General features: G+C 36.4%; 1 protein-coding gene across 1 annotated transcript in view; it reads left to right on the forward strand.

Annotated features, from left to right (window-relative positions):
* TOPAZ1 (testis and ovary specific TOPAZ 1) overlaps positions 1 to 12604 on the forward strand; it is a 103122-nt gene that overhangs the window by 67664 nt on the left and 22854 nt on the right. The window contains exons 13-16 of the mRNA XM_043595927.1: positions 763 to 829; positions 1896 to 2070; positions 3395 to 3495; positions 5957 to 6122. Coding sequence (XP_043451862.1) covers positions 763 to 829; positions 1896 to 2070; positions 3395 to 3495; positions 5957 to 6122 — 509 coding nt within the window. The remainder of the gene's footprint in view (positions 1 to 762; positions 830 to 1895; positions 2071 to 3394; positions 3496 to 5956; positions 6123 to 12604) is intronic.

The raw sequence follows: 12604 nt of genomic DNA on the forward strand, positions 1-12604 counted from the left end.
TTCCACACTGTCAGCACAGAGCCCAGTTCAGCTCAGACTCACAAACTGTGAGGTCACAAACCTGAGCAGAGATCAAGAGTCTAACACCTTAACTGACTGAGCCACCCAGGCATCCCTAGATTGTGTTCTTCAAATCATACAAACTTTTAAGTTCCTTCTGCATGATTTGGGTTATAATCTACCCAGTTTTTGTTTTGTTCTATGGGTTTTTAAAAAATCATTTTCAAATTTAGTATGGACTTAGTCTGTTGTATTTTTTAAATCAGTGTTAGGTTCCATCTGTTCAGTTTTCCCCCACAGGGTTTTTGGTTTTGGTTTTTTGGTTTTTTTGTTTGTTTGGTTGGTTGGGGTTTTTTTGCATTGTTTTTGTTCTGGTCTGTTTCTGCTTATCACAAATCCTTGTAGATCAGCAAGGATGAAGTGGGAGCAGGAGAGAACAAGTGCTGGTTTTAATGTTTTTCTTCTCTTTTTATTCACAATTATTTTGAAGCTTTGGCATTTTCTGTCTTAGTTACTTTACAGGCTGAAGGTATGGTTTCATGTAGAATTTCCTTTTTCATTCCTGTTGCCTATGGTTTGGGGAAGAAATAATGTGAGGTGGGTATCTATGCATTTGCCATTTTCTTCAGCTCTAAAGAATTTTTATAGATACTGCATTCCTTTTTTTCCACTCTCTGAGGTATATACTTTGGAACAAGTGAATTAGGGACAATAGTGACTTTGAGGGGTATGAACATAATTAATGCTTTTCTATTGTTAAAGGTTACGGATGAGGCAATTTAAACAGAACTGGAAATGTGATTTAGATTCAGCCTTGAATGAAATACAGGTATGACATTTACTTTTTTAAATAAATAGCTGTGATCTCTGAAAACCAGTAATAACAAAGGACCTTGAATAGTAAAAGTTTGAGGAAAAATTTTTTAAATGTGACTGTTATACAAAGAAAGTGCTCAAGAAAAAAGTTTAATTTTTTTAATACTTTGAAATACAAATGTAACTTCTAGAGTTATGGACTATTCTAAAAATAATTCTAGAAATAATTGGCTCATTTCCAAAGTTAACTTCTATCAAGGTATAATAATCTAAGGCTTAATTAGCCTTTAATTCTTATCACTGGACAGACTCCGTGCATAAGAAAGTTGGCTTTCTTGTCACAGTCCATGGATGGCTGCGATATGTGAGATGATAGTGGAAAGCCAAGGCCAGTGTGCCTTTTCCAGGCGTTTGGAGGATAAGAAATGGAGAACTTTCAGGACGATTTTACTGTTTGGTTTAAGATGATTTTTATACTCATGTAGTAATTGTTGGTCTAGTCTTAATTAGTATTTATATCCTTGAAACAATCTGTTGGTATGGAAAACTATTTCTTTGTTTATAATAGAAAATAATGAGAAGATGTTAAATTTACTGAAATTTACTTTGTATTCCCTATCATAGAAGACATGTAATTCCCAAAATGATATTTGGGCCCCAAATCATAAATGGGGCCAAATAATAGTAAAATGCAATCTGTAAAAGTAGCAAAATAATGTATTTCTCTGGAGACAGCTCAAATCATATTGCTAATTATCTCTTTTCCATAAAATCTATCCTACTGTCTAGTTCAGGTTTGAGGGTGACATCCTTAAGTACATTAGGAACAAGACCATTAAAACAAATGGACATTGCCATCTGGAACTTATAGAGACTGTGCTATAGTCAGAAACACAAATTGTATGATAGAAAGTTTTTTAATGGTATAACACTGCTGGTAAGTTTATAAGACCTATGGAGATTGTCTTATTAATTTCTGTATATCTAATGTCAGCATGTGCCTATTCCATAATATGTTTGCATAATGACAGCTTTCTTTCTCTTTTTTTGTTTTGTTTTGTTTCTAATAATTCTGATAGCATTGTAAAGAAAAAGGTGACTGGACCAAATTGGGAAATTTATACATTAACATAAAAATGAGCTGTGGAAACTTTGCAGATTTCCAGAGATTTTGTGCTTGTATTGCTGAAACACTAACACAAAACTGTAAAGAAGAGAGACCAGGCATTCCATTTTGTGAATTTGCTGAAACAGGTAAAATGTCACTATTTGGGTCTGAGTATTATGTGTGTTAGCGTGGTGCAGTGTTCTTAACAGGAATGTAAAGCTCTTAATATTTTCCACGTTGGGGATAAGTTAATATTGCAGATTTCAGATTTCTCTTTATAAATATTTCCATCTTTTTATTATTAAGTTAGATTATAATGATATAAGGTCAAGAATTGGTGTTTTAATATCTCATGCTTCATGTTTTATTTTTCTTTTCATTCAGATTGGTAAAACTATTCCTAGCAAATTATACTGGAGCACCTGAATTTTTGAATCATTTAAGTTGTTACTATCTTCACTACAAGTCAACAAAATTCATGTTTTTGAGACTTTTTTGAGCTCTTCGCTGCTATTTATATATTTTTTAAATGTTTATTTGCTTATTTTGAGAGAGAGAGAGAGTGAACATAAGCAGAAAGAGAGTCCCAAGCAGGCTCCCCACCATCAGCGCAGAACCTGACACAGGACTCAATCCCACAAACCGTGAGATCATGGCCTGAGCTGAAATCAAGAGTCAGACACTCAACTGACTGAGCCACCCAGGTGCCCCTTCACTGCTGTATATTCTTTATCAGGGGTCAGTACATGTTTTCTGCAAAGGGCCAGGTAGTAAATGTTTTAGGCTTTACACATTCACATTTAATCTGTGTTACATAGTTTTCTTTTCCTTTCAAACAACCCTTTAAAAATAGGGAAACATGGGAGGCTCCTGGGTGGCTCAGTCGGTTGAGTGTCCGACTTCAGCTCAGGTCAAGATCTCACAGTTAGTGAGTTTGAACCTTGTGTTGGGCTCTGTGCTGACAGCTCAGGGCCTGGAGCCTGCTTTGGATTCTGTGTCTCCCTCTCTCTCTGCTCCTCCCCTGCTCACACTCTGTCTCTCTCTCAAAAATAAATAAATATTTAAAAAAAATTTTTTTTTAAATAGGGAAACATGGGGAACCCAGGTGGCTCTGTCAGTTAGTTAAGCATCCAACTTCAGCTCAGGTCATGATCTCATGGTTCGTGGGTTCGAGCCCTGCATCAGGCTCTGTGCTGACAGCTCAGAGCCTGGATTCTGCTTCTGATTCTGTGTGTGTGTCTCTCTCTCCCAAAAATAAATAAAAACATTAAAAAAATTCTTTTTAATAGGGAAACCATTTTTAGCTCTCAGGCTATACAAAAACAGACCACACACCAGATTTGGCATGTAGGCTGTGGTTTGCCGACACATGATCTTTGGTCTAGTATCAATAATTTCATGTTAATTTGCCTTTTCTGTCATTTTAAATGACTTTTCCACCTTTTCCCATATGCCTACTTTGTGTTCCAGTTAGCAAAGATCCACAAAATAGTGAAGTAGATAAAACTTTGCTGGGAAGAATTGGAATCAGTGCTATGTACTTCTATCACAAGCTGTTGCAGTGGGCCAAGGTATGTCATTAAATTTTGTTTGGGCTTGGTACAGAAAGTGTTAATTTTAAATTTTTTAACAGAATATAGTTAGCACTACAAATTAGAAATTTGCTAATAATGTTACAAGTGGCAAAATGAGTCCCAGACTAGTAAGTGAATTATTAGGTAGTATATTAAGCAAACGTGGAAAGGAAGTATCAGGAGACCAGCTACCCTGAAGTATCTCACTATAGGGAGCACTTGGGAATCTGTGCTAAATACCATTTTGCAAGAGTTCAAGACCTTTTTTTTAAGATGAATCTGGGAAACTCACAACAGAACTTCTTAAAAATCATCTCCTAGAATGCTCTGGAACACTATATCCCATATATCTTGATATCTGCTTTGGGATATCTACATAGAAGTGGTCTAGTTATTCTGGACTATACTGAACTACCATTCTTTAGATTTCCCTGAGGTGTCAGGTGGTTATAGATTCATTAAAGTGAAATAAAGGACAGGAATATCTAAAACAAGAAGTAAGTGCTGAGGGATAAATGGAGCAGTTGAGAGTGTGGTCAATACTGAATCAACTATTATATCTTTTTGTTACTACTTCTTATATTTCATATAATTGAAGGTGAATTGAGTAAGTTATAATTGAATATGTTCAATAACATTTAAGCACAGGGTCACTCCTACATATACAGATTCATGGATATTAAAATTTTTAATGCTTATCTATTTCTGAAAGAGAGAGACAGGGCGTGAGCGGAGGAGGGGCAGAGAGAGAGGGAGACACAGAATCCAAAGTAGGCTTCAGGCACCGAGCTGTCAGCACAGAGCTGGATGTGGGACTCGAACTCATGAACCACAAGATCATGACCTGAGCCAACATGGACACTTAACCTACTGAGTCACCCAGGCACCCCCATGGATTTGTTTTATTTAAAAAACAACAACAGTGGCACCTGGATGGCTCAGTCAGTTGGGCGTCCGACTTTAGCTTAGGTCATGATCTCACATTTCGTGAGTTTGAGCCCCGTGTCAGGCTCTGTGCTGACAGCTCAGAGCCTGGAGCCTGCTTCAGATTCTGTGTCTCCCTCTCTCTTTCTACCCTCCTCCATTCATGCTCTGTCTGTCTCTGTCTCAAAAATAACTAAACATTAAAAAAAATTTTTTTAAAAACAGCAACAGAATCCTTATATATAAGGTCTTCAGTCTCCAAGCTCTTCATGAGGTTTAGCACCTACTGTGATGTGTGATCCCATACCAACTGATGTGTGATTAGTATATGATCCCATACTGGGATGGGCAGAATGTACCTTGTCCCTGGTCTCACAGTCTAGTTTAAGGTTCATCATAGCATTAATTTCTTAGATATTTAATGCTTGAGAAATTGAGGACTACATGATAAAATCTTTTTGAAAAAGATAGATTTTGCTACAATTTTAAGGCATATTTTAATTTTATTTGGTTAATACTATCTCTTAAGAGGTTGGTGAGTTTGTACCTAAATTTTGATTTAAAATTTTCACTGTCTTCTTTGAAACAAATATTTTATTTATTTTACTTAGTAGGAATTTTTTTAGTGGAAACCTATTCCTTTTGAACACAAAATTATTAAAATTAAGTTAAAGCTTTCCCTTTAAAAATGCACTCATTTATATAGGCAACTTAAAAATACTTTGACATCACAATATGAATCTGACTCAGCTAGTATAGAATATAATATAAAACAAGGGTCCATAAACTAAGAGCCAGATCTGGCCCTCACCTGTTTTTTTACATCTCAAGAGGTAAGAGTGTTTTTTACATTTTTAAACAGTTAGAAAAGAAAAACAGCAACAACTAAAAAGAATGTGCAACTGACTAAATGTGACCTGCAGAGCCTAAGTATTTACTATCTGGCTGTCTATAGAAAAAGTTTGCTGACTCTTGATATAAAATAATAATATATGTCTCATTTCTGATGTCCACACTAGAGCTAATCTTCTATGTAGACTATGTGAATAGTCTATTGAATAAAAAAGACAGTTTCCAGTCAGTAGTTTTATTCTTTTTTTTCCCCCACTGTCATTCTTCCTATAAATTTGATAAGACATTATCTCGATTTTCACTGTCTCTCCCTCTTGACTCTTAGGGTGATCAACAGAAGAAGTGCAGAAACTTGTAATCAGTAGTTTTCCACATTAGGGCAAGAACTCCTTTTTCCAAAAGAAATCTTTAGGGGAAGCACAAGTATAAAAGCACTTGAAAAAAGGAGTCAGCAGTGTGAGGATTAATAGTGAGGCAAAGCCCTGCTTCCTCCCCTTCCCTGTCTGTCTTTGTGGCTAAGCAGGAGGGGACTGAAAACAGGGATTTTAGAGCAGTTTGAAAACCATCAGTATAGAACGATGATTAATATCGGATAATTGGTTTGTATATAATTACTCATTTTGTACCTCTGTGATACTCTACATGAATGATATTCAATGAGTGTTCTTTACTTTTACTCTAGGGAAGGAAGGTCTTAGATAAACTATATGAATTGAAAATACATTTTACAACTTTAAAAGGACTTACAGGGCCTGAGAAGTTAGCACCAAGATGTCAAATTGTGAATATTGCAGCAGAAATTTTTCTAAAAAGTGGAAGCCTAGATGGTGCCATTTGGGTATTGAGGGGTAAGTTCTGATATATGTAAGCATAATATAATTTGTTGTTACAAATTCTTGTCTATGTAATTACCTTAAATTGATGTTGAATTGTGAATGGCAGTTTGACCTAATAAGCCCTAGTGATCATGTGCATAGGAAAGGTGGTTGATGTGTTAAATGGAAGGAGAAAGTTAACCTCACTTTAAAGAAAAAATCATATGACCCTTTGTTGAAAAGCTAGTTCTTACTTCAGCCCAGGCACCATACTAATAAATGCTTTACATCAATTATCTCAGTTAATTTTCATAGAAACTCTACAAGTTTGGAATTAGTATAACCCCCTTTTTTTGTTAGTTAAAAAATGTCAGAGACATTAAGCCACTTGCCCAAAATGATACAACAAGTAAGAAGTGGAGGCTGGATTCAAACCCAGACAGTCCAGCTTCGGAGCCCAGGCTTCAGCTACCACTGGGGCAGGTAAATCCCTATTGATAATCTGCATGAACTCTTAACCTTTGTACATACAGGCAAACATGACTTCAAGCCAGGACAAGCAAGGTTACTTCCCTAGTAAGTCAATCCATCTAGCAGAAATCACAATGAAATTAAGCCAGGAGAAGCAATTAAGATTGGTTTGCTATGAGGTAAATGAAAACTTAGAGATCACACTGGTAACACAACATGCTACATGATGGTACCTTTGGCTGCTTAAACCATCAGGCAGATTTCATTTGATAAAATGGGATAACAGTGAAGAAACCTCAAGGATCTCTGGGTTTATGGGGCAACTGGGTGGTTCAGTCAGTTAAGCATCTGAACAACTCAGGTCATGATCTCACAGTCCATGGATTCAAGTCCTGCATCAGGATCTGTGCTGACTGACAGCTCAGAGCCTGGAGCCTGCTTCGGATTCTGTGTCTCCCTCTCTCTCTGCCCCTTCCCCGCTCATGCTCGCTCTCTCTCTCTCTCTCAAAAATAACCATTAAAGAAATTAAAAATCTCTGGGTTTAGGTGGAAAGATAGAATATATGCACAGGTAGAGCAAATAGATAATCTTTACACTAACACACAAGCACATATACATGCACATACATATGAATATATAATTTATTATATACGTGGAATAATTGCATACATATATGTAATGCCTTGTATTTGTTCAGGGCTGAGAGTTTATGGAATACAGAGGTTCTGAGTGGACTTCAGGATCAAAAGCTTGTTGGAAAGGGTTTTCTCCAACTTAACAAATATAGCCAGTGAAGTTTGCTAAGTGGGGAAGGGTAACCAAAATACAAAAATAGAAATTAGCAAGATGTAAGCCAGAGCTCACAAGCTTTGTTGGAAAGGAGAGATGTGGTGAGAATGGAAAGGTTAAAATGGTTGATAAAAATGAGCGTGAGTCACCTTATGATAGGAAATTTCAGCCTAAAAATTCTGGAAAAACCAATCTTTCTCAAACTAGAGCATGAAGGAGGGTTTGTGTGAAGGGTGTAAAATGAACTGTGGAGATTTAAAATGTTTACAATTTTAATGTTCTCTTTAAAAATTCTGTAAGTTATAACACAGGATTTCCTTTTGCAGGGATAATTTCAACTGAAAGTCATTTTCATAAATAAAAATTTACTTCTTCAAAAGAAAGACCCACAGAAGTATACTAAGTTCTCCCCAGAATTATTTTATTGTTAAAAGCATTCTGCAGTAAACAGGCCTTTCTCAAGAAAGGAAATACAAAGGACTCTATCTCACTTGTAATACATGAGTGCAATACTCATAATAAAAATATACATTAAAATTACAAAATACCTGTCAGAGTAGCAAAATAAGAGCTTAGTGATACTTTTCATGAAAGTATAGAGAAACAGGCATTCACATACATTGTCTTTAGGGGCTTTTTGGCAAAATATCTGTTAAAATCTAATAGTGCATATTTTCTTTTATGTTTCATCTCTATTTCTAGGAATTTCTCCTGCAAACACAAGTATGTACTGTAAGTTGTCTACAATCTTGTTTTTGAGAGAGAGATTGAGAGAGTGTGCACGAGCAGGGAGAGAGGGATGAAGGAGAGAGTGACACAGAGAGAGAGAGAGAGAGAGAGAGAGAGAGGATCTCAAGCAGGCTGCATGCTCAGCATGGAGCCCAACTTGGGGCTCGATCCCATGACCCTGGGATCATGACCCACACTAAAGGCAAGAGTCAGATGTTCAACCAAGTAAGCTACCCAGGAACCCCTAGAATATATTTTTTAACCATCACAGTGCTAACAAAGGATTCCACATAACTTAAATGTTTCATTAAGAAAGTACAAGTTGATTAACTGTGTGATAGCCATATGATGGAGTAGAATAAGGCAGATCTACAGATAATCATTTGGAATGTTCTCCAGGATCTGTTGCCAGATGAAAAAAGGAATGTGCAGAACAGTGTCCACAGTAATGTAAATAAGATGGACACACACGTATTTCCTTTTATATCCTTAAAATATTTTTAGAAGGATGCACAAGAAACAAAGAATGGTGTTTGCTTCTGGAAAGAAGAGTTTAGTGCTTGGAGGACATGGATAGGAGGCAGATTAACTTTTTCCATATGCTTTTTCTATATTTTTTCCTTTTATTTTTCTTTTTTAATTATTTTTTTTCCAAATTTTTATTGAAATAGTATTTAGATAACATACAGTGTAATGTTGGTTTCAGGAGTAGAATTTAGTGATTCATCACCTACGTATACCACCCAGTGCTCATCACAAGTGCCCTCCTATTAATGCCCATCATCCATTTAGCCCATCACCCATCCACCTCCCTTCATCAACCATCAGTTTGTCCTCTATTGTGATAGTCTTTGGGGTGCCTGGCTGGCTTAGTTGGTTAAGTGTCTTGACTTCGGCTCAGGTCATGATCTCATGGTTTATGGGTTCCAGCCCTGCTTTTGCTGTCAGCACAGAGGATGCTTCAGATTCTCTGTCCCACCCCCTTCCCCTGCTCACATTCTTTCTTCCTCTCTCTCTCAAAAATGAACATTAAAAAAAATATTTAAGTCTATTATGGTTTGTTTCCCTCTCTCTTTTTCCCCCTTCCCCTATGTTCATCTGTTTTGCTTCCTAAATTATACATATCTGTGAAATAATAAGGTATTTGTCTTTCTCTGACTTATTTTGCTTAGCATAATACACTCTACCTCCATCCACATCATTGCAAATGGCAAGATGTCATTCTTTGTGATGGTTGCATAATATTCCATTGTATATCTGTACCACATCTTTATCCACTCATCAGTGGACAGACACTTGGACTCTTTCCATAGTTTGGCTATTGTTGATAATGCTGCTATAAACATCAGTGTACATGTACCCCTTCGAATCTGTATTTTTGTAACCTTTGGGTAAATACCTACTAGTGAATTGCTAGTTCATAGGGTAGTTCTATTTTTAAATTTTTGAGGAATCTCCATACAGTTCTCCAGAGTGGCTACACCAGTTTGCATTTCCACCAACAGTGCAAGAGGGTTCCCTTTCTAGACATCCGTGCCAACATGTGTTGTCTCTTGTGTTGTAAATCTTAGCCATTCTGATAGGTGTGAGGTGGTATCTTACTGTAGTTTTGATTTGTATTTCCCTGATGATGAGTGATGTTGAGCATTTTTTCATGTGTCTGTTAGCTATCTGGATGTCTTGTTTGGAAAAATGTCTATAAATGTCTCCTGCCCATTTCTTAACTGGAATGTTTATTTTGGGGGTATTGAGTTTGATAAGTTCTTAATAGATTTTGGATATTATCTTTCTCAGACATGTCATTTGCAAATATCTTCTCCCATTCTGTAGGTTGCCTTTTAGTTTTGTTGATTGTTTTCCTTTGCTATGCAGAAGTTTTTTTATTTTGATGAGGTCTGAATCGTTCATTTTTGCTTTTGTTTCCCTTGCCTCTGAAGACATGTCTAGTAAGAAGTTGCTATGACTGAGGCCAGGGAGGTTGCTCACTGTGTTCTCTAGGATTTTGATGGTTTCCTGTCTCACATTTAAGTGTTTCATCCATCTTGAATTTCTTTTTGTGTATGGTATAAGAAAGTAGTCCAGTTTCATTCTTCTGCATGTTGCTGTCCAGTTTTCCCAGTACCATTTGCTGATGAGATTGTCTTTTTTTCCATTGGACATACTCTTCTGCTTTGTCAAAGATTGGTTGACCACATACTTGTGGGTCTAATTCTGGGTTTTCTGTTCTGTGCCATTGATCTGTGTCTGTTTTTGTGTCAGTACCATACTGTATTGATAACTGCAGCTTTGTAATACAGCTTGAAGTCCAGAATTGTGATGCCTCCCACTTTCCTTTTTCTTTTTTTTTTTTTTAATGTTTATTTATTTTTGAGAGAGAGAGCATGAGCAGGGGAGGAGCAGAGAGACAGGAGACACAGAATCTGAAGGAGGCTCGAGGCTCTGAGCTGTCAGCACAGAGCCTGACACAGGGCTTGAACTCATGAAACATGAGAGCATGACCTGGGCCAAAGTTGGGCACTTAACCTGACTGAGCCACCCAGGCGCCCTTCCTTTTCTTTTTCAGGATTGCTTTGTCTATTGGAGGTTTTTCGTGGTTCCATACCAATTTTAGAGTTGTTTGCTCTAGTTCTGTGAAAAATGCTGGTGGTATTTTGATAGGGATTGCATTAAATGTGTAGACAACTTTGGGTGGTATCGACATTATAACAATGTTTGTTCTTTCAATCCACAAGCATGTTTTTCCATTTCTTTGTGTCCTCTTTAATTTCTTTTTTTTTAATTTTTTTAACCTTGATTTTTTATTTTTTAAAATTTACATCCAAATTAGTTAGTATATAGTGAAGCAATGATTTCAGTAGATTCCTTAATGCCCCTTACCCATTTAGCCCATCCCCCCTCCCACAACCCCTCTAGTAACCCTCAGTTTGTTCTCCATATTTATGAGTCTCTTTTGTTTTGTCCCCCTCCATGTTTTTGTATTATTTTGGTTTCCCTTCCCTTATGTTCATAGGTTTTGTCTCTTAAAGTCCTCATATGAGTGAAGTCATATGATTTTTGTCTTTCTCTGACTAATTTCGCTTAGCATAATACCCTCCAGTTCCATCCACGTAGTTGCAAATGGCAAGATTTCATTCTTTTTGATTGCTGAGTAATACTCCATTGTATATATATACCACATTTTCTTTATCCATTCATCCATCGATGGACATTTGGGCTCTTTCCATACTTTGGCTATTGTTGATAGTGTTGCTATAAACATAGGGGTGTGTCCTCTTTAATTTCTTTCATAAGTGTTCTATAGTTTTCAGAGTACCGATTTTTTACCTCTTTTGTTAGGTTTATTCCAAGGTATCTATGGTTTTTGGTGCAATTTTAAATGGGATTGCAAATTCCTTGATTTATTTTTCTTCTGCTTCTTTTGGTGTGTAGAAATGGCAACAGATTTCTGAACATTGATTTTATGTCCTGCAACTTTGTTGAACTTATATATTAGTTCTGGCAATTTTTGGTGAAGTCTTTTAGGTTTTCTATATAGAATATCATGTCATCTGCAAAGAGCAAAGGTTTGACTTCTTCATTGCCGATTTGGATGCTTTTCATTTCTTTTTGTTGTCTGATTGGTGAGGCTAAGACTTCCAATACTATGGTAAGTAACAGTGGTGAGAGTAGACATCACTGTCTTTTTCCTGGCTATACAGGAAAAGCTCTCAGTTTTTCTCCACTGAGGATAATATTGGCTGGGGGTCTTTTGTATATGGCCTTTATGATGTTGAGGTATGTTCCATGTATACCTACTTTGTTGAGCATTTTTGTCAAGAGTGGAGGCTATGTTTTGTCAAATGCTTTTTTTTTAAATCTATTGAGAGGATATATGGTTCTTTTCTTTTATTGTGGTGTATCACATTGATTTGCAAATATTGAACCAGCCCTACAGCCCAGGAATAAGTCCCACTTAATTATGGTAAATAATTCTTTTAATGTATTGTTGGATTTGATTTGTTAGTATCTTGTTGAGAATTTTTGCATCCATGTTCATCAGGGATATTGGCCTGTAAGTCTCCTTTATAGTGGGGTCTTTGTCTGGTTTTGGATTCAAGGTGATGCTGTCCTCATAGAATGAATTTGGAAGTTTTCCTTTCATTTCTGTTTTTTGGAAGTTTGAGAAGAATAGGTATTAACTCTTAAATGTCTGGTATAATTTCCCTGGGAAGCCATCTGGCACAGGACTTTTATTTGTTGGGAGATTTTTGATTACTGATTCCATTTCTTTGCTGGTTTGGGTTTGTTCAGATTTTCTGTTTCTTCCTGTTTCAGTTTTGGTTGTTTGTGTGTTTCTAAGAATTTGACCATTTCTTCCACATTGACCAGTTTGTTGGCATATAATTTGTAATATTCTCATAATTTTATATTTCTGTGATGTTGGTTGTGATCGCTCCTCTTTCATTTGTGACTTTATTTGTTTATTTTATTTTTGATAAGTCTGACTAGGGGTTTATCAATTTTATTAATTCTTTCTGAGAACCAG

The sequence above is a fragment of the Prionailurus bengalensis genome, chromosome C2 (assembly GCF_016509475.1).
Source record: "Prionailurus bengalensis isolate Pbe53 chromosome C2, Fcat_Pben_1.1_paternal_pri, whole genome shotgun sequence".
NCBI lineage: Eukaryota > Metazoa > Chordata > Mammalia > Carnivora > Felidae > Prionailurus > Prionailurus bengalensis.